At 38.8% G+C, this 22,097-nt stretch overlaps 1 protein-coding gene across 8 annotated transcripts in view; it reads right to left on the bottom strand.

The window, feature by feature from the left end:
- The window catches only part of Nfat5 (nuclear factor of activated T cells 5), an 86,937-nt gene that overhangs the window by 13,653 nt on the left and 51,187 nt on the right, over nt 1-22,097 (bottom strand). For 7 of the 8 annotated variants that reach the window (XM_052167241.1, XM_052167242.1, XM_052167238.1 and 4 more), the window contains 6 exons: nt 19,539-19,729; nt 15,740-15,912; nt 12,743-12,877; nt 12,569-12,621; nt 10,446-10,578; nt 6,904-6,984 (listed from right to left, as the gene is read on the bottom strand). In XM_052167241.1, the coding sequence (XP_052023201.1) occupies nt 6,904-6,984; nt 10,446-10,578; nt 12,569-12,621; nt 12,743-12,877; nt 15,740-15,912; nt 19,539-19,729 (766 nt within the window). The remainder of the gene's footprint in view (nt 1-6,903; nt 6,985-10,445; nt 10,579-12,568; nt 12,622-12,742; nt 12,878-15,739; nt 15,913-19,538; nt 19,730-22,097) is intronic. The other variant, XM_052167239.1, reaches the window with a different exon arrangement.

Below are 22,097 nucleotides of genomic sequence, written 5' to 3' on the forward strand. Positions count from 1 at the left end.
GAAGCAGTCTCTATACTGCTCTAGGCTGGCCTCAAACTTGTCATCTTCCTACCTCAACCCCTAAGAGCTCAAATTAAATGTGTGCTATACCACCATGCCTGGGTTAAATGTCTATTTTGGATAGATTATATCATGATTATAATTCATGATATATTTACTCCTACCCTATTTTTGAGAAACTTTCATGTAGTCCAGGCTGGCCTCAAACTACTATATGTAACCTAGGATGACCTCGAATTTTCGATCCTCCTGTCTTCTCTTGGAATTACATGTGTGGGCCACTATGCCTGCTATATGCAGAGACAGTTATTGAGCCCAGGGCTTTAATGCAGCCTAGGCAGGCATTCTGTCCACTCTGTTATATCCCTACTTCCACCTAACCTCCCTTTACTGAAGCGTGATCGGTCTGAAGATTCTTGGTATGGACTGAGAAGGCAGGAACCATGTGGTATCATGTGGTACACCATGCTGGGGAACAGAACCTAGGGTCATCTGCAATCCAGAGGAGAGCTCCACCACTCAAGAAATACCTACAGTTATAAGTCAAGTAACGAACCGAACTGGATCAGCTATCAGCTGTAACCCACAAGCCACATCTAAGTGTCTGGAGTTAAACACCATGCAACAGGGATCATGTCTTAAGAGTATTTAGCATACAGATTGGTAATCTCCAGGAGGTTAAACACTCAGGTATAATCCAGCAATTCAACCTTCTGAAGACTGAGGGGTTTTTTTTGGTTTGTTTTTTGTTGTTTTTTTTTGTTTGTTTGTTTGTTTTTGTTTTTCGAGACAGGGTTTCTCTGTGTAGTCCTGGCTGTCCTTGAAATCCACTCAGAAATCCGCCTGCTTCTGCCTTCCAAGCGCTGGGATTAAAGGTGTGCACCACCACCACCCGGCCTGAGGACTGAGATTGTTGAAGTATTTCTCAGCAAGAATTCAAGAAGAGGTGCTGGAGAGATGGCTCATTATTTGCAGGCGACATGATCGTCTACCTAAGTGACCCAAAGAACTCCACTAGAGAGCTCCTACAGCTGATAAACAACTTCAGCAAAGTGGCAGGTTATAAAATCAACTCAAGCAAATCAGTGGCCTTCCTATACTCAAAGGATAAGCAGGCTGAGAAAGAAATTATGGAAATGACCCCCTTCACAATAGCCACAAACAGTATAAAGTATCTTGGGGTGACTCTTACCAAACATGTGAAAGATCTGTATGACAAGAACTTCAAGACTCTGAAGAAGGAAATGGAAGAAGACCTCAAAAAATGGGAAAACCTCCCATGCTCATGGATCGGTAGAATCAATATAGTTAAAATGGCCATTTTGCCTAAAGCACTATACAGATTCAATGCAATACCCATCAAAATCCCAACTCAATTCTTCACAGAGTTAGAAAGAGCAATTATCAAATTCATCTGGAACAACAAAAAACCCAGGATAGCTAAAACTATTCTCAGCAACAAAAGAAAATCTGGGGGAATCAGTATCCCTGACCTCAAGCAATACTACAGAGCAATAGTGTTAAAAACTGCATGGTATTGGTACAGTGACAGGCAGGAGGATCAATGGAACAGGATTGAATATCCAGAAATGAACCCACACACCTATGGCCACTTGATCCTCGACAAAGAGGCTGAAAACATCCAATGGAAAAAAGATAGCCTTTTCAACAAATGGTGCTGGTTCAACTGGAGGTCAGCATGCAGAAGAATGCGAATTGATCCATCCTTGTCTCCTTGTACTAAGCTCAAATCCAAATGGATCAAGGACCTCCACATAAAGCCAGACACTCTGAAGCTAATAGAAAAGAAACTGGGGAAGACCCTTGAGGACATCGGTACAGGGAGAAAGTTTCTGAACAGAACACCAATAGCGTATGCTCTAAGAGCAAGAATTGACAAATGGGACCTCATAAAATTACAAAGTTTCTGTAAGGCAAAGGACACCATCAAGAGGACAAATCGGCAACCAACAAATTGGGAAAAGATCTTCACCAATCCTACATCAGATAGAGGGCTAATATCCAATATATATAAAGAACTCAAGAAGTTAGACTCCAGAAAACCAAACAACCCTATTAAAAAATGGGGTACAGAGTTAAACAAAGAATTCTCACCTGAAGAACTTCGGATGGCGGAGAAGCATCTTAAAAAATGCTCAACTTCATTAGTCATTAGGGAAATGCAAATCAAAACAACCCTAAGATTTCATCTTACACCAGTCAGAATGGCTAAGATTAAAAATTCAGGAGACAGCAGGTGTTGGAGAGGGTGTGGAGAAAGAGGAACACTCCTCCACTGCTGGTGGGGTTGCAAATTGGTACAACCACTCTGGAAAGCAGTCTGGCGGTTCCTCCGAAAACTGGGCACCTCACTTCCAGAAGATCCTGCTATACCACTCCTGGGCATATACCCAGAAGACTCCCCACCATGTAATAAGGATACATGTTCTACTATGTTCATAGCAGCCCTATTTATAATTGCCAGATGCTAGAAAGAACCCAGGTATCCCTCAACAGAAGAGTGGATGCAAAAAATGTGGTATATCTACACAATGGAGTACTATTCAGCTATTAGAAACAATGAATTCATGAAATTCTTAGGCAAATGGATGGAGCTAGAGAATATCATACTAAGTGAGGTAACCCAGACTCAAAAGGTGAATCATGGTATGCACTCACTAATAAGTGGATATTAACCTAGAAAACTGGAATACCCAAAACATAATCCACACATCAAAGGAGGTACAAGAAGAAAGGAGGAGTGGCCCCTGGTTCTGGAAAGACTCAGTGAAACAGTATTCGGCAAAACCAGAACGGGGAAGTGGGAAGGGGTGGGTGGGAGGACAGGGGAAGAGAAGGGGGCTTACGGGACTTTCGGGGAGTGGGGGGGGCTAGAAAAGGGAAATCATTTGAAATGTAAATAAATTATATCGAATAAAAAAAAAAAAAAGAACACTGAATGCTCTTCCAGAGGTCCTGAGTTCAATTCCCAGCAACTACCATGTGAACATGGTGGTTCACAACCAACTGTAATGGGATCTGATGCCCTCTTCTGGTGTGTCTGAAGACAGTGACAGTGTACTCACATACATAAAATAAATAAATAAATATTTAAAAAAAGAATTCAAGAATTATTAAGTAATTTACAAATGTTATTCTCTGAATCAGTGTTTTAGAAACTTGAACAATTCAAGGTGGTACATTAAATGCATTTCTAAACCATTTTCTACTTTACCAACCTCCACTTTCTTTTCTTCTTCTTCTTCTTTTTTTTTTTTTTTTTTTTTTTTGTTTTTTTGTTTTTTTGTTTTTTTGGATTTGTTTTTTTTTTCGAGACAGGGTTTCTCTGTATAGCCCTGGCTGTACTGGAACTCACTCTGTAGACCAGGCTGGCCTTGAACTCAGAAATCCACCTGCCTCTGCCTCCCAAGTGCTGCGATTACAGGCGTGTGCCACCACCGCCCAGCCAACCTCCACTTTCAATAGCTATCAATTTACAGTTAGGAGAGCCAATTACTACCTTTCCACTCAGTCCCTATCCCCACTTTCTCTTTTTCTTTTTTCTTTTTAACTTTTCCTTGAGTTTGCCATTGGTACTTTATGGAACCTACTGCTCTCCCACTAGTGGCAGTCTGTGAACTGATCATGCAGCTCAAGTCTGATGTAGAAGTTTGAGGCTCAACTTCTTATTTGAGACTACACAAAGAACCACAGACCCTTAAGATGGGGTTTTGCTATTATACAGCTCATGCTGGTCTCAAACATTTCTCTTCCTTTCTCAGCCTTCAGCGTGCTAGCATTACAGTTTATATGCCACTATGCCTAGTGTCTCACAAACTTTCAAATGCCATTATTTTTATCTTTATTCAGTTTATTTCTAAATTTTCTTTTGATACCCCTGCTCTCCTTAACAAATATTTATTTATTTTTATATTATGCATATGAGTGTTCTGCTGCTAGCAGGTATGTGCACCATGCAACCATAAAGGTCAAGAGAGGGCATTGGATTCCCCGGAACAGATGGTTGTAAGCTGCCATGAGGTGGTGGAATGGAACCTGGATCCTCAGCAGGAGCAGCAAGTGCTCTTAATCACTAAGTCATCTCTCCAGCCACCTGTACTCTTTCTTGAGACAGACTCTCATGTTTCCCAGGATGGCTTAAATTTAAAGTCAAAGACAACCTTGAAGTTCTGATACTCCTGCCTTTACTTTTCAAGCACCGGGATTACAGGTGTACAATACCACAGTTGGTATATGCAATGCTGGAGAGCCAACCCAGGACCTCATGCTGTTAGCAAGCACTTTGCCTGCTATAAGCCACATCCTCAGCTCCAAACTTTCTCTTGCCTCTGCTTTCTGAGTGCTGGGATTAAGGCTGTGTACCATCAACACCACCAGGCTCAAAACTTTACTGTGAAGATTTTCCTATTCTCTCTCTCTCTCTCTCTCTCTCTCTCTCTAAACCCTGCCTCCCTTTCTGAGACAGAATCTATGTAGTTCTGGAATTCACTATTAGATCAGAGTGCCCTCAACCTCACAGAGATTCATTCTCCTGTCTCTACCTTTATTGCTGATTTCTTATTTGATTCCACTATACACTGGAAGACATAATTGCTTCCACTTCCAATAAAATATAACTAGCAACAACAACAAAAAATCTGTAGTTTTCTGTTCTGTAGTTTCTATTTGGTTCTTTTAAAAATATCTCTCCTTTCTTTACTAAAACTTTCTAATTTTAGTTTCAACATTCAAGAAATTAAGAATTGCCTGTTGCATTAATTTCATGGTCTATCATTTTTTGTTGGATAGTTCTAACGCCTTTCTTAATAATTAGTATCAGTTATCTTTTCTCATTTAAGTTGTGATTTTTTTTTTTTTTTTTTGATTTTTTGGTTTTTTCGAGACAGGGTTTCTCTGTATTCCCTGGCTGAGTTCCCTGGCTATCCTGGAACTCATTCTGTAGACCAGGCTGGCCTTGAACTCAGAAATCCGCCTGCCTCTGCCTCCCAGAGTGCTGGGATTACAGGCGTGCGCCACCACCGCCCAGCGTGATTTTTCTTGATTCCTAATATAACAAATGATTTTAAAACTATTTCAAAGCCACGTTGGAATTTATATTAGGAGACATTGTTCCACTTAAACTATTGTAAGCACACTTAACATGCTCATCCTGTCTAAGCTGCACAGGCTCTGACTTACCTACATACACTGAGGTTTCACTGACAACTTAGTTCTATTTTGGGTTATCTGGTCTGGCTATTCCTAACTCTACCTGATCTGTGTTTGTGTTGCCTATCTAGTGGAAAGTGCTTCCTTGGGCTGTTGGTGTCTTTGAGGAAGTGAGGAAAGCATTTCTATGTTTCTTCGGTACCACGGTGCCAGCAGGCTTTCTAATCTATCACTGCTGGTGTTATTAGGGTAGAGAATCCTCTACATGGGCTGCCTCTGCTAGCTGCCTCTGGGTATGTGTGACAAAATGGGATACCTATGTCTAGTTGGCTGACATTTTTATTTGTTTTTTTTTTTTTAGATAGCCCTGGCTGTTTTGGAACTTACTATATAGATCAGGCAAGTCACAAAGATCCACTTGCCTCTGCCTCCCAAGTACTGGCATTAAAAGCACTGGTTTCCACATCCAGCTCTAGTTAGCTTAGACTGGTTTTTGTCAGTAGGTAGAGCTTTAAGATTCCTAGCTTAGATGTTCTACTTAGGTGGAGTGCTAGGAGCTGCTGGGCTGGGTAAGAGTAAGGAGATACTGAGCTTGCATGCATCATCCCTACAGAGAAGGCTGACTTGCTGTTGTGTGGTATAGCACAGGGATGATGCACTGGGATCCACTGTTGCCATTTCTAGAGGCAGAATGACTCATTAATTATAACTGTGTATTTATATTACCTGTATCTTCATAGATAAAGGCATAAAAGCACCATTACCATGCACTGCAATGGTGGACCATAATCTGCCTTACTACATTGTAACAAACTTAAGTTGGTTTATAACCATTGCTTCTTTTGTACTTGGGTTTTTTGAGCCATTCTTAAGTACAAAGGCTAGATGGTTCTTGAGCTCATGAAATTCCTGTCTCAGATATGACACTGTAGGAATGTGCTATCTATCACTCCTGGTCTTTGCTGTTTTGTTGTTTTTGTTTTTTTAAATTGGTAAGGAAGTAAATAAACTTGTCAGACCTAAGAATGGTTAGACCCTAAAGTAACTCTGCAAACACCTACAGTTCATATTTCAGTCTCTTCAGTCTCAGTAACAAGTACAAACTTTTAAAGAAGAAAGCATCATAATCTCTGCTTTACTTTTTTTGTGTGGCTTATCCTCATTACTTTTATGGGATTTGTTTTTTTCTATTTTTACATTTATCTTGTGTGTATGTGTGGGTACCCAAATGCCATGACATATGTGAAGGTCAACAACTTGTGGGAGTTGGTGCCCTTCTTCTGCAATCCCCAGGTGTGTTTTGGGGATTAAACCCGGGCCATTGGGACTCTTGACAAGTACCTTATCCACTGAGCCATCATGAAGGCCCATAAGGGTTAAACTGAAGAAACCTCAAACATACTAGTTGTTATTGTGAGACAAGGTCTTGCTATGTAGCCCTTGGTGATCGTGAAGGCATGATCCCCTTGCCTCCCAAGGGCTAGGATTACAAGTATGCACACTGTGTCTGGTCTATTATGTTTTCTTTTTTTAAGTATACCTATATACTAAATGAAAAAAAATCAAGTTGAAAAATAAGTCTCTGTATCAGTAAAGGTAAACAGATATTTATTTTATAATTTGGAAAACAACTTGCTAAGTATCACATTAGGTCAGAGAAAACAAAACACTAAGGTGTTGCTAGTGAACACATAGGAGGGCAAAATTAGTTTTTGAGAAGAATCAACTTGGTACCTTTCATGGCTTCTTCAAAAGAGCAAGGTCTCGCTGGACTAGAGATCTCCTTTTTCACATTTATATTCAAAGCACCAGCTGCTGATATTAAAAATAAAAGTCATATATTTTGTTCAATTTATTCATCATGGTAAAATACATATTCTAATACTCTTTAACTGGAGTAATTTCTCAGCACATCATTGACTTGTTTACTAAAACCCTAGGTTAATTTTTTGTTTATTTGTTTGTTTGTTTTTTCCTGAGACAGGGTTTCTCTGTATAGTCCTGGCTGTCCTGGAACTCATTCTGTACACTAGGCTGGCCTTGAACTCAGAAAGAAATGGCCTGCCTCTGCCTCCCACATACTAGGATTAAAGGTGTAAGCCACCACTGCCTGGCCCTAGGTTAATTTTTTATAACTAGCATACTACCCTCTAAAATATACTCATCTCCAAGTAGATAAAATATATAATTACTTACCAAAACAGAAAACTTTAAGAATCCTTTTAAACACATGAATGGAAGACTGACACCAAATATCAGACATTTAACACTCAACATCTACATTAGAGCACTAGCAAGAAAAAAAGGTTATCATTTACCTGTATAAGTTTATTAAAAAGTACCAACTGGAAAACATCTGTCAATATTTAAAGTGAATTAAAACACACATGATGAACATACTAGGTCTCGAATATTAAGACTATTCTTTCAATAAAACTTTGAAAAAGAAACTTTGCTAGCACTAACAGAGAACTGCAAGGCCACTATACCTAGTCATGCTGCTCAAATCTTCCATAACAGCTTTTGATTTAAGGAGCTGAAGAACAGAGATCATTTCTAAATAATAATGTTAAACTGCAAATGAGTAGGTTCTGCTTCAAATGGTCATTATTTTTATTTTTGTCTGTTTTAAAATTTCATGGATTCCCCTCTACCTTTTTTTTGGAAATAAGGTTTCCTAAACCTGGTGGTTCTCAACCCACCAGTAGGGACCTCCACTGGGTCATATACAAGATATTCTGTATAACAGATGTTTACATTATGATTCATAACAGTAGCAAAATTGCAGTTAAGAAGTAGCAACAAATAATTTTATAGTTGGGGGTCACAACATAAGGAAATGTATTAAAGGGCTGCAGCATTAGGAAGGTTGAGAACCACTGTGACCTAGCCCAGCCAGAAAGTCATAGATTTAGTCAGCCTGGCAGGCTAGTAAGCCTCAGTGATCTTCCTGACTCCATCTCTCCAGTGCTGTGATTACCACTGTACTTGTGTGAACCACAATGTGGGTGTTGGGAATTGAACCTGGGTTCTCTGCAAGCAACAAGTGCTCTTAACCACTGTGCTGACTAGTCTTATGTCAACTTGACACACAAACTAGAATTATCTGAAAGGAGAAAACCTCAATTGTGAAGATGCTTCCATAAGATCCAGATGTAAGGCATTTTCTTAATTAGTATGGATGGGAGAGGGCCCAGTCCATTATGAGTAGTTCCATCCCTGGGCTGGTGGTCCTGGGTTCTATTAGAAAGCAGACTGAGCAAGCCAGGGGAAGCCAGCCAGTAAGTAGCACTCTTCTCTGGCCTCTGTATCAGCTCCTGCCTCCAGGTTCCTGTCCTGTTTGAGTATCTGTCCTATCTTTGGGGATGAACAGAAATATGGAAATTTAAGCCAAATAAACACTTTCCTTTCCAATTTGCATTTTGGTCATAAAAGTATATTTAATTATTGTCTGTGTGCATGTATACACATGTACAACAGAACATATGTGGGGTTCAAATTGGTTCTCCTCTCCCACATGGGTCTCAGGAACTGACCTCGGGCTCCCAGGTCTTTACCCCAACGAGCAATCTTGCTGAACCTAGCTTGTTACTTTTATCTAAAACACATCCTAATTTTTATTTGTCAAAGCTTGTTTGTTTTGTTATGAAGTAAAGTATTCCTATGTGGCCCAAGTTGTCCTCAAACAGACAATCTTAATGCATCAGGCTCTTGACTGCTGAGGTGACAAACTGGAATTACCCAGCCTGGCTTTCAGTGTTTTAAGCATTAAAAAAAAAAAAAAATAGTGTGGGGGTGATGGTCCTCAACTTATTTAGTTTACATTCATAAACATATGCAAAATGAGATCTGAGTTGGTTTACTTTTAATGCATTATTTCTCAGAGTAATAGCAAGAAAAATTATTTCTAATGGAATACAAAGACAAAGTTCAGGGCAGGAGAGATGATTTATTAAGAGCACTTTCTGTTCTCACAGGGGACTCAAATTCAGTTCCCAGTATCTACCTGGTCACTCCCAACCTACTGTCTATAACTCTAGTTTCAGGACCCAACACCCAGGGCCAGAAAGCTCTAATGATCTACTTGTCTCTGCCTCCCCAGAACTGGGCTCTTTATATAGACTCTGGGAATCAACTCAAGTCCTTATCCTTGCAAGGCAAGCACCTTCCTGCCTGAGCAAGAGCTTTCTTTCTTAATCACTTTTCCTTCTATTTCACTGGATCCTGAATATGTGGGAATAACATTATCAATAACCTGCAGAAGCAGAACTGCTAATTCTGAAATAGTCCTCATATTAGAAAAACTGAACCAAGCTGGAGAAATGGCTCAGTAGTTAAGAGCACGGACTGCTCTTCCAAAGGTCCTGAGTTCAAATCCCAGCAACCACATCGTGGCTCACAGCCATCTGTAATGAGATCTGATGCCCTCTTCTGGTGCATCTGAAGACAGCTACAGTGTACTTATATATAATAAATAAATCTTAAAAAAAAATGAACCAATAATAACTGGGGCAGAAACTGAGCAACACAACATGCCAGAATTTTCATTTCCAAAATTCTTCCCATTTTTGTCAAAGGCTTTCTTAATTCTTCAAGTAACTAAACAAAAATAGGCAAATAACTCAGAAGTCACATTTTTGACTAAACAAACTTTAAACATTTTAGTTGCTTTTGTGGTCTGCTTTATAAATCATTAAATGCTTAAAATTATATTTAAAATACTTATTATTTCTGGGCAATGGTTGCACACACCTTTAATCCCAGCACTACAGAGGCAAAGGCAATCATATCTGAGCTTGAGGCTAGCCTGGTCTACAGAGCAAGTTCTAGGACAGCCAGGGCTACACAGAGAAACCCTGTGGCCAGAGGTATACAGTTCAGTGGTCAAGCATATGATTAGCATACATAAAGCCCTGGAATCAATCCCAACATGATGTCGGGGGTGGAAGGGAGACCCTATAAACCAGCCAAACTTTAGCAATTTCCCAGTTCTGAGTTTCACCTTCCTGCATGTAAGAACAATGATATTCACTAGAAAGTGGCCTGTGACTAACTCTGGAGCATCAGAGCTTAAGCACGCTCAGCTCTCTTATCAGGAGAGAACAAGTAGAAATGATTCTCAGAGTAACAGTAGTATTTGGTAGCTGTCTTTTTATAAAATATTACTCATCTCCAAATTAGTAGGGATTCATGTTTTGGCTGTCTAGACTTAAAACTTTTTCAAAGGTATAGAATTAAGTATTCATTTTACTTCAGGACTGTTCGTTTTGACATACCTGGATCCGGAGTGTAAGTGAACGGCTGGACATCATGAGATCTTCCAGCATTGGTAACAACATATATTCCCACGGACACAGGCAAAGTTATATGTTGGTCATGATATGGAGGAACCTTCACAATAAGATGGTTCTAATTAAGAGAAAATATAAAAATCAGAAAGGAAGTCAATGTTTAAGCAAAAAAAAAAATTAAGTACATTTCCTGTTATCTGCATAATTTAGAAGTTTGCTTAGAAAACAAACCACAGCCGGGTGGTGGTGGCGCACACCTGTAATCCCAGCACTTGGGAGGCAGAGGCAGGCAGATTTCTGAGTTCAAGGCCAGCCTGGTCTACAGAGTGAGTTCCAGGACAGCCAGGGCTACACAGAGAAACCCTGTCTCAAAAAAACAAAACACAAACAAAAAAAACCAAACCACATTAGATTTTTGAGTCAGGTCTTGCTATGGAGCTCAGACCTACCTCAATACCCAGCTCTCTCTGCTTCATTCATATTCCCACATGCTGAGATTAGGTGTGGGTCACTATGCCATACAAAAAAGGATGCTTTAAAGCTCAAGTTGATGTGTGCATGTTGTTAGTCTTAGTATATCGTTAACAGTAAAGCCCTAATGTTTACAACAGTCTATGCGGTCCCTGCCTAGCCAAGTTCATCTCATTCCCACTCTCACCACAGTTCTTTTAATTACTAATCTCAGCTTTACCTCAGAATTGTTCTCTCCAACTATAGTATTTTCACCTTCTCAGAAGGCAAGTTCCTTACCAGAGTTGTCCTCTGACTGCCAATGCACACATACACCACACCTACCTACACCCTATACAATTATCAAACAAAACCCAACCCTGTATGGACCTCTAGCATCGCACTTGTCACACAAACCTGATGACTTGAATTTGTTTCCTGGATTACATGGTAAAGAATAGAGCCAAATCCATAAATCTGTCTTGACTTGCACACTACATGTCCTGTGTGCCTACATGATACATAAAATACTAACAGTAAATTAAAAAAATTTTACTATTTAATTATTCACCATTATTATTTTAAATATATTATTTATATTATCTAAGGATATCATTATAAATTTAATTGTTTAATTATTATTTAATCACTGGACTAAAGATTAATTGGTAGGCTGTTTGCTTAGTATGCATGAAGCCCTGGGTTTAATCCTCAGTACTGTAGAAACCAGGTTAAAGATACATGTTTGTGGTCCCAGCACGTGGGAAGCAGATGCAGAAATTCATGGTCTTCCTTGGCTATATAGTGAGTTCACAACCAGCCTAGACTACATGAGACCTTACATCAAAAGAAAAAAAAAGGACATGTAGGTACATCCTATTCCTCAGAGAAAAGAATAGACAAATGGATTAGAAGGGAAGGAGGGAGAAAAGAAACAAGTGGGAGAGAAAGGGATAAGGAAAGGATGGTAAAGGCTAGAGAGTACTAAAATAAAGGGAGATTACATTAATCTAACCAATATGTCAAACCAAAAACATGTACAAAGTGAGACCCTGTCTAAAACAGAAACAACAGCAAACTAAAACATATTCACAACACACAAAAGTATCCTATGGAATAGTAAAGCTTCAATCGGTAGTGAAAATAGGCACTTAAGAGTAAATTAGAGGGGTGGAGAGATGGCTCAGCGGTTAAGAGCACTGACTGCTTGTCCAGAGGGCCTGAGTTCAATTCTCAGCAACCACATAGTGGCTCACAGCCATCTATAATGGGATCTGATGCCCTCTTCTGGTGTGTCTGAGGACAGTGACAGTGTTCTCACATACATGAAATAAAAAAAAAAAAAAAAACTAGAACTAGGGATTGTTGAGGTGGCCCTGAAAGAACAGACTTGCGAGCAGAGCTTCCTTCTCCCTCAGGGAGAATGGAGTAAGCTGGCAGCCTTCTGTGGGCATCTTCACAAGCTTGCTGTTGGAGTCTGACTGACAAAAGTGCTCTAGAGGCCATGACTGCTGGTCATGCAGAGTGGGGTTACCTAATTATGTGAAGGAATAAATAAAATGTCAGAACTGGAAGGAACCTCAAATAACTGAGCTAAGTTATCTGAACAAAAATGAATTAATTGCTGAGTAAACAGCTAAATTATTAAAAGTGTATACCTGATGGAACAATTCCATGTCAATTTCAGCTTCTGATTTCCAAGAGTTTTCATCTGATGGAAATAAAAACAGTGACTTATAAATTTTTTTTAACGCTTTCATTTTGTAGTTATAACTGTATTTTTATAACAAATGAAACATGAAACAGCCTCTACTACTTATATGCTTACTTACCAGAAACGTTTTCCTGGAAAATAACTTTAGTTCCTTTCAGAAAGTTCTTCCCAATTAAAAACACTTCTTCCTCTCCTTTCACTGAACAGCTATGCAAGCTTTTCTTTAAGATCTCAGGAACTCCTGCTGGCTGAGCTGTGGATATACATATGTAAGTTTTCCATAGAAGAGCCACCAACCCTTAATTCTTATCTGAAAACAACTTGTAATCATGAATCTACTTTTATGAGTTGTTTTTGTAGATCACTAACTTTTTTTTTTTATTATTACATTTTACTTATTTTGGATCACCTGTCTCTCTGTGTATGTGTGCGTGTACACACACCATAGCGCACACATAGAACAACCCTATGGGAGTCAGAGTTCACCAGGCCACCAGGCATGGCATGGTGTACATACATGTACACACACACACACACACATACAAACACACACACACACACACAGGCAAAACATCCATGCTCACTAAATTAGATAAAAATCTATCTTAAAAAATTAGTGGTGCCATGGCTCAGAATTCATTCTTACAAGCAATCTTCTAACTTTAGTGTGTATAGTGGCATACATACAACCAAACACATACACATGTGTACACATAAACTCAGACAGAAACATGAACAATAAATAAATGAACATAAGATTTGGGTGTTTGCTAAGGTAAATAATAGCTGTGATAATTTGGCAAAACTAAATACAATAAAAAAAAAAAAGGTTTTAAATGACCGAGGAGGACTAGCAAGGTCATACTATCTATAAGATAACAGGAAATTCAACTGAATGGAACAACGCCTTTTTTTCTGTTTTGAAATCAAATATAAGTTATAAAAAAATAACAATTCATGCCTGTAATCCCAGCACTTAGGAAATTGAGATAAAGCTGGGAAGAAGGCTCAGTGGGTAAAGTGGTTGCCATGCAAGTACTAGGATCTGAGTTTGGATTCTCAGCACTCACACAAAAGCCAGTGTGGCAGTACACATCTGCAACCCCAGTGATGGAGGGCAGAGGGTCCTGGAGCTCACTGGTCAGCCAGCCTAGACATGCTTGTAAGATTCAGGTTCTGTGAGAGACCAAGTCTCAAATATAGGTGGAGGCTAAGAAAGACAGTTGCTATACATATGCACATGTACCTGTATGCATACTTGTCCACACCAACACAAACACACTTACATACATAAAATAGACTCTGAGGCAGAGTGATACTGAATTATAGGCTACTTATCAAGGACCCCCTTGCCAAAGAAAATAATCTAAATAATCCACAAGAAAAACCTCCAGAAATAGCTGGGCAGTGGCAGCATACACCTTTAATCAGAGGCAGAGGCCAGCCTGGTCTAAGAGCAAGTTCCAGGACAGCCAGGGCTACATGGAGAAGCCCTACTCAAAACAAAAACAAAAACAAAAACAAAAATTCTCAAGGCTAGAGTGATGGCTAAGCAGTTAACAGCACTGACTGTTCTTATAGAGCTCCAGGTCTGATTCCCAGCACCCACATTATGACACATAATAGTAATTCTAGTTCCAGGGGATCTGATGTCCCCTTCTAACCTCTGCAGACACTGGGCATATACATGGTGCACAAACATACATGTAGGTAAAACATATGTGCACATAAGTATAAAATAAATGGACCTTTAATAATTAAGAAAAGAAAGCTACATTTCTTGTTACAAGTTGTTGTTGAACAGCACAATGCTTGTGAATGAGAAATCTAACTCCTACCCCTAACTTTAGTATAGAAAGAAAACAAGTGAAAATATGCCTTTAAGTTGGATGATAGTGTTATATGCCTGTTACTTTTATAGTTTTTATTTATTTCAAGCAGTAAATGGGACAATTTTTTCTTTTCTTAATTATTAAAGGTCCATTCATTTTACTTTAGTATTCCAACAGCTCATGGTAGAGACTCTCGGAAACCCCGGAACTTGGCGACTGGCATCCTATTTAAAGGACTTATTTGCTCAGAAACCAATCCAGGTCAAATTACATAAAATATTTTAAAAGTTACATTAAGGTTTATTTATTCAGTGTATGTGCATCACGCCTATAGGAATCAGTCCTCTCTACCATGTGGGTTCTAAGGATCCAACTCAGATGATGGTTTGGCAAAAAGTGCTTTTACTTGTTGAGCCATCTTGACAGCCCTCAAATAATTTAAATTTTTAATTTTTTTTAAATTTAATTTTATGTGATTTGCCTGAATGTATATTTGCACCACACATATGCAGTGCCCATGGAGATGGAACAGTGCAACAGATTCCCCAGGACTGAAATTACAGAAAATTGTAAGCTGCCTGGGTGTTAGGAATCAAATTTAGGTCCTCTAGAAGATCAACCAATGCTCTTAACTTATGAGCCAACTCTCCAGACCTTAAATTACTTTTAAAATCAGTATATGATAAAAACAGGAAACTATAAGTACTAAGTATCTTTCCCCTGTATTTTAGTATTTCTATATTCTGAGATGGATTTCCAGTAGCCCAGGCTGTCCTTAACCTCACTATGTTGCCAAGGATGATTTGCACTACTGATCCTTTTGCACCTACCTCCCAAGATCATCTTTAGTTTTGCCTAAAAAATAACACAACTATTTTTTGTTAGTTTCTCTGAGACAGACCTTGTCTTTCAGAACAGGCTGGCCTACACTCTTGGTAGTCTTCTTGTTTCTACTCCTAGTCCATAAGATTGGAGTCTGTGCTACCATACCCAGCTGACTACAACTTTGTTTTTGGTCAAGGAGACAGAGATTTGCTGTTTTCTCCAGCCTAGACTTTATCTCCTGGATTCACAGTATCCTCATGCCTTAGTGCTCCAAGTGGTTAGGAGCATAAGTGCTTGCCACTTGTGAATTCTTGGCTACAGCTTTTAAGATGTTTCAAGTTCAACATGATCATATAAGCTGAAGTATAAGACATTAAAACTTACAGATATCTGGAAAATTGACATGATAAACTTAAGAACTCTTCATATATCTACCATCTTCATATTTTCTTACTTACTGCATAAAATGGGAGAAGAAGGTGTCTGCAGTGTCAGAGTAGAGCCATCTTTCCTTGTGATATTAACTCGAAAAACCAATCTGGCACGAGTACTCTTTTTCTTAGAACCAGCAATTCCAATTCTGGCTTCAACATCGGCATTCCTCAGCTTCAATATTCCTACACAGTCCACCCTAAAACAGAGAAAATATACCAAGTGACACAGTTGTTGTATAAACAGTATAATGTTTTTCCACCCCTGAAACAGGGTTTCTTTGTGTGGCCTTGTCTCTGTACAACAGGCTGGCTTCAAACACACAGAGAGATCCACCTGCCTCTGCTTCCTGAGTGCTGGGATTAAAGGCCATCACCTGGCAATAGTCAACATTTTATGACAAGTTTCCTTTTTAAAAAGGCTGATTCTTGGCCAGACTGAAGGTGGTGCACACCTTCAATCCCGGTACTCAGGAGGCAGAGGCAGGTGGATTTCTGTGAGTTCTAGTCTACAGAATGAGTTCCAGATAGTCAGAGCTGTTACACACAGAAATCCTGTTTAAGAAAAGAAAAGGGCTGGAGAGATGGCTCAGCAGTTAAGAGCACTGACTGCTCTTCTGAAGGCTGTGAGTTCAAATCCCAGCAACCACATGGTGGCTCACAACCATCTGTAATGGGATCCAATGCCTTTTTCTGCTGCATCTGAAGAGAACAACAGTGTACTCACATAGATAAAATAAATAAATCTTTAAAAAATATGAACATGAGTAGTAGCCTATGATATGAATATAAGAATAAGACTTATTCTGTGTTTTTAAAAAATATTTATTTTTTCCAGGCATGGTGCTCCATGCCTTTAATCCCAGAACTCAGGAGGCAGAAGCACGAGGATCTGAATTTTGAGCCTGGTCTGGTCAACATAGTGAGTTCCAGGACAGCCGGGCTGCATAGTGAGACTTTATCTTGAAAAAAAAGTACATACTATATGTATTTATCATATATTAATAATTGACTGATTAATTTTACGTGTATATTTGCTTGCATGTGTGTCTGTGTACCACATGTGTGTCTGGTGTCCCTGGAGCTAAAGAAGGGCATCAGATCTCTTGGAATTAGAATTAAAGTCAATTGTAAGCTGCCTTGTAGGTGCTGGGATCTAAAACCCTTGTCTTCTGGAACCATCATGAGTATTCTTAACTGATAAACTATCTCTCTAGTCCCTATTCTGTATTCTGATGCTTTAAAAATAAAAAGACTTTCTTTCTGCAGCTAATTCAGATATTAAAAGAGAAAGGGGGTAGAGAGATGGTTCAGCAGGTAAGAGTACTGGTTGCTCTTCCAGAGGACCCTGGCTCAGTACCTATGAAAGGTCATAATTGTCTATAACTCCAGTTCCAGAAGATGTGACACACTCTTCTAGTCTCTGTGGGTACCAGGCATGTAAGTAGAGCACAAACATACAGACAAAACTTCCATACACATAAAGCAAAATGTTTTAAAAAAACAGAATGGTTTATGGTTTTTTTTTTAAATTAGCAACTACTTCCTACAGTAGAATGTTACTTAGGTATTAAAAAATAGTAATAGTTAATGAAATTGTAAAACATTCCTAAATTAACTAAAAAGCAGATTACAAAATAATTAATATCTCAATTTTGTCAAAAACAAAACCAAAAAAACCCTGGAAAGATAAACATCAAAATTGTAGTTCACTGCTTATGACAGTACACACCACCTTTTATCCCAACATTCAGAAGGTAGAGGCAGAAAGATCTCTGGGAGTTCAAGGCCATCATGGTCTAAACGGGAAAATCCAGAATAGCCAGAACTAAACAGACCCTGTCTATCTGTCTTTTTTAATTTTTGAGAGTCTGTTTCAAAACAAACAAGCAAATAATATAATAGTCATTATTTGTAGAATCTTTAAAATATCATTCATTCATCCATTGTTGGGGACATGCACAGCAAGGCATGTGTGGGGCTCGGAAGACAACCTTTTGTAACTCAGTACTCTCACATGCACCAGCACACATAGTCATGTGGCGCTGGGGCCCAACCTAGGGCTTTATTCATACTAGACAAGTCCTATACCAACTAAGCTGTACCCCCAGACCCCTGCTAGGCAATTTATTTTTAGTATTAATATTAAAATTTTGAATAAGTAAGTCTTGGTATTATCTTCTAAAAAAGCCAGCATGTTCTTTGGCCTTCATTTCCCTGCCTTGGGGATTCTTTAGGAAAGTAAAACATGAATGCAACTAACTCAGTCTGCCACCATTCTGGAAGAAGCCCTTTTGTCTTTTTGGAGTGATCCTAGCCTTAAACGGCTGAGCCATCTCTGTAGTCCTGTAGGACCCTTTTTTTTTTTTTTAAAGATTTTATTTATTTTATGTATATGGATACACGGTAGCTGTCTTTAGACACCCTAGAAGAGGGTATCGGATCTCATTACAGATGGTTAGGAGCCACCATGTGCTTGCTGGGATTTGAACTCAGGACCTCTGGAAGAGCAGTCAGTGCTCTTAACTGCTGAGCCATCTCTCTAGCTTTTTTTTTTTTTTTTTTTTAAAGATTTTATTTACTGTAGGAACCTTTTTAAAGGAACAAATTGTTCTATTTAAAACAGTTTAATAAGGCCCTTAAAAATCAGCCTGCGGTGGTAGTGCAAACCTTTAATCCCAGCACTCAAAAGGTAGGGGCAGGTATATCTCTATAAATTTGAGGTCATTCTGGTCTACAGAGTTAAGTTCCAGGATAGCCAGGGCTACACAGAGAAACCCAATATTTTCATGATTATCATAAAAGCATAATATAATAAAAAAATTCTTGGGAGCTAAGAGAGATGGCTCGGAGGTTAAGAGTACTTGCTGCTTGGTTGGGTTACGAGCAGCTATGTAGGTTAGTCATTCTAGTTCCAGGAGATCCAATATCTTCCTCTTGTCTCTGTGGGCAACAGTATACACAGAATGAACAGAAACTAACATAGGGATACACACATACACATAAGTAAAATAAATCTATTTTAAAATTTGCTGGGCTGGCGAGATGGCTCAGGGGTAAGAGCACTGACTGTTCTTCCAGAGGTCCTAAGTTCAAATCCCAGCAATCACATGGTGGCTTACAACCATCCATAATGAGATCTGATGCCCTCTTAAGGTGTGTCTAAAGATAGCTACAGTGCACTTACATGTAATAATAAATAAATCTTAAAAAAAAATTGCTAAGAGTCTGGCGTGGTGGTGCACACCCTAAATCCCAGGACTCAGGAGACAGAGGGTGGTCCAGAGTCTACACAGTAGTTCCAGGACAGGGAAGGCAATGTAGAAAGAGCCTATCTATAAAACAAAAAGCCTATATATAAAACAAAAGAAACTCCAAAACAACAAAAACTCAATAAACAAATAAATATAAAAAAATATAAAAAGTTGCCAGGTACAATGGACCACATCTTTAATCCTAGCATTCAGGTGACAGATCTATGTGAATTTGAGGCTAGCCTGGTCTACACAAAGGGTTCTAGGCTAGTCAAAGTAACTTATAAAACTTTGTTTAAAAAAAAAGGGGGTGGGGGGCTGGAGAGATAGCTCAGTGGTTAAGAGCACTGTCTCCTCTTCCAAAGGTCTTGAGTTCAATTCCCAGCAACCACATGGTGGCTCACAACCATCTATAGTGAGATCTGGTACCCTCTTTTGACCTGCAGTCATGTATGCAGGCAGAATGCTGTATACATAATAAATAAATCTTAAACAACCAAAAATAAATAAATAAATAAATACATAAATACATAAATAAATACATAGGAGGGAGGATTTTATTAAGTACTCACGCCAGTGTCATGTTGTTGCTAGGATCAAGACCGACTTCTATAACAGTGGTACCTTCAATGTCCACTTCTTTGCAGGGAGTTGTATTTCGCCCAGTTACTCTACAGGCCTGATAGAATCCATGTGGCTTTACTCGACCAGAATCATTGCCCACAAATACCTGCAGTACCACTGGTTCATTATGACCTTCCAGCTGGAAACAGATAACATGCACCATGAACACCAGTTAGCATTTCAAATAAACTCATTATGAACTAAACATTCAAAATCAAATCCTGTATTTAAAACTGAATGGAAAAATAATTTAAACATAAAGGAAAATAGGTAAAAACTTTCCTTTTCCTTCCTTCCTTTTATTTATTTATTTATTAAATTTTATTTTGTTTTTTTGAGACAGGGTTTCTCCATATAGCCCTGGCTGTCCTGGAACTCACTCTATAGACCAGGCTGGCCTCGAAATCAGAAATCCACCTGCCTCTGCCTCCCAGAGTGCTGGGATTAAGGGCATGCACAAGCACTGCCCGACTCCTTCCTTCCTTTTTTGACTGAACCTAGGAGCTTGAAAATGCTAGGCTAGTACTCTGCCCAAGTCACACACCCAGTCCAAACATTATAAAGAAAAACTGGTGTCAGGTGTGGTGGCATGCACCTTTAATTACAGCAGAGGCAGGTGGATATCTGTGAGTTCAACATAAAAAATGAAAAAGAAGTGGGGGGTTTGGGGATCACTGGAGAGATGGCTCAATTAAAGGCTAGGTTCACAGCAAAAATTAAACAAAAACTGGGTCTTTACAGAAAACTACGGTATTAGTTCTACAATAACTACATTTTAATTATTTAGATGTGCTAATGCTAAACTGTCACATAACCTATTTGTATAAGATGGGAATGGATACACAACTGCCCAGACAGTATATAGATTACTCAGGATCTGTTACCACCACTGGATTGTATTAATGGCAACATCTTCATCATCAATGAGAATATATATGATAAATTTTACTACTTAAGCAGTTTGAGGAGAAAAATATGCAGCCATACAAATGATAGGAAAATGGAGTTCAGAGACTGGATCATTAAATTCTGGGCCAGGGGGCTAGAGAGATGGCTGGCTCAGCGGTTAAGAGCACTGACTGCTCTTCTGAAGGTCCTGAGTTCAAATCCCAGCAACCACATGGTGGCTCACAACCATCTGTAATGAGATCTGATGCCCTCTTCTGGTGTGTCTGAAGTCAGCTACAGTGTACTTACATATAATAAATAAATGAATAAATCTTTAAAAAAAAAAAAAAAGAAAAAAAATCCTGGGCCAGAACAATATCTATGGTCAGAAGTGCTTGGATATGTGATCATTATAGCCCTCTAACAAAACTCTAATAAATAAATGATAGTTCATATTCAGAATAGTTATAATAGAAAATGTTTAAATTTTGGTTCTTGATATATCTTAAACACATTGAAGCTGTCAATAAAGGATGCAAGAAAAAAAATGACAAAAAAGTCACATCTTTTCTATTCCATTATATTAGCATATTTGTGCAGAGATTATCATAATCAGGCAAATAATTAAAGAAACAAGGAAGTGTATATCCACTGTGATCTCCTTCTACAGATGGATTATGTAATCGTTTAGCAGAGAACATGTAAAGTGTTAATGGAAATGTAGTTACTACAGAACTAGTCGGCAATTCTTGGGCTGGTCTCAGCACGTAAAAGGGAACAAGTATCTGCCGAGTGCATGAACAAGTGGCCTGTTGAGGACAGTTATCTATTCCCTTTCACAGTTAACCAATAATATATGTAAATGTTAAGTACTTAGACAGAGCACAATGTAAAGGCAGGCTATCAGATTAAAAATACTGACTAAAAACTATGAAAATGCGCCGGGCGTGGTGGCGCACGCCTGTAATCCCAGCACTTGGGAGGCAGAGGCAGGCGAATTTCTGACTTAAAGGCCAGACTGGTCTACAGAGTAAGTTCCAGGACAGCCAGGGCTATACAGAGAAACCCTGTCTCGAAAAAAAACAAAAACAAAACAAAACAAAAAAAAACCAAAAAAAAAAAAAAACCTATGAAAATATCCAACTAAATATACACAAAACAAAACTTGAATTTTGTTCTTGCCTGTTACTTGTCTTGAGGCTGTTACTGGACTTGAGGGATTGGTTGCAGATGGATTAGTGTGGTAAGACAGGAACAAATGCTCAAAGACACATTTCCCAATCCCGAGTTTCAATCATGATTTCATTTAAGTACAAGATGAATGGCAGTTCACGTTTGTCTGCATTTTTTTCTATTTTCAAACAACAATTCTTTATAATTAAAGTACCAAGAAAATTTTACTTTAAGTTAGAGTTCTGAAAAGGTAATTCTGACAATTTTAAAAATCTTATTTTCCTAGCTGAGCAGTAGTGACACACACCTTTAATCCCAGTGCTTGGGAAGCAGAGGCAGGTAGATTTCTGAATTCGAGGTGGGCCTAGTCTACAAGTAAGTTCCAGGATAGCCAGGGCAAGAAACCCTGTCTCGAAAAACCAAGTGAAAAAACTTATTTCCATGTT

This window comes from Apodemus sylvaticus, chromosome 21, assembly GCF_947179515.1.
Source record: "Apodemus sylvaticus chromosome 21, mApoSyl1.1, whole genome shotgun sequence".
NCBI lineage: Eukaryota > Metazoa > Chordata > Mammalia > Rodentia > Muridae > Apodemus > Apodemus sylvaticus.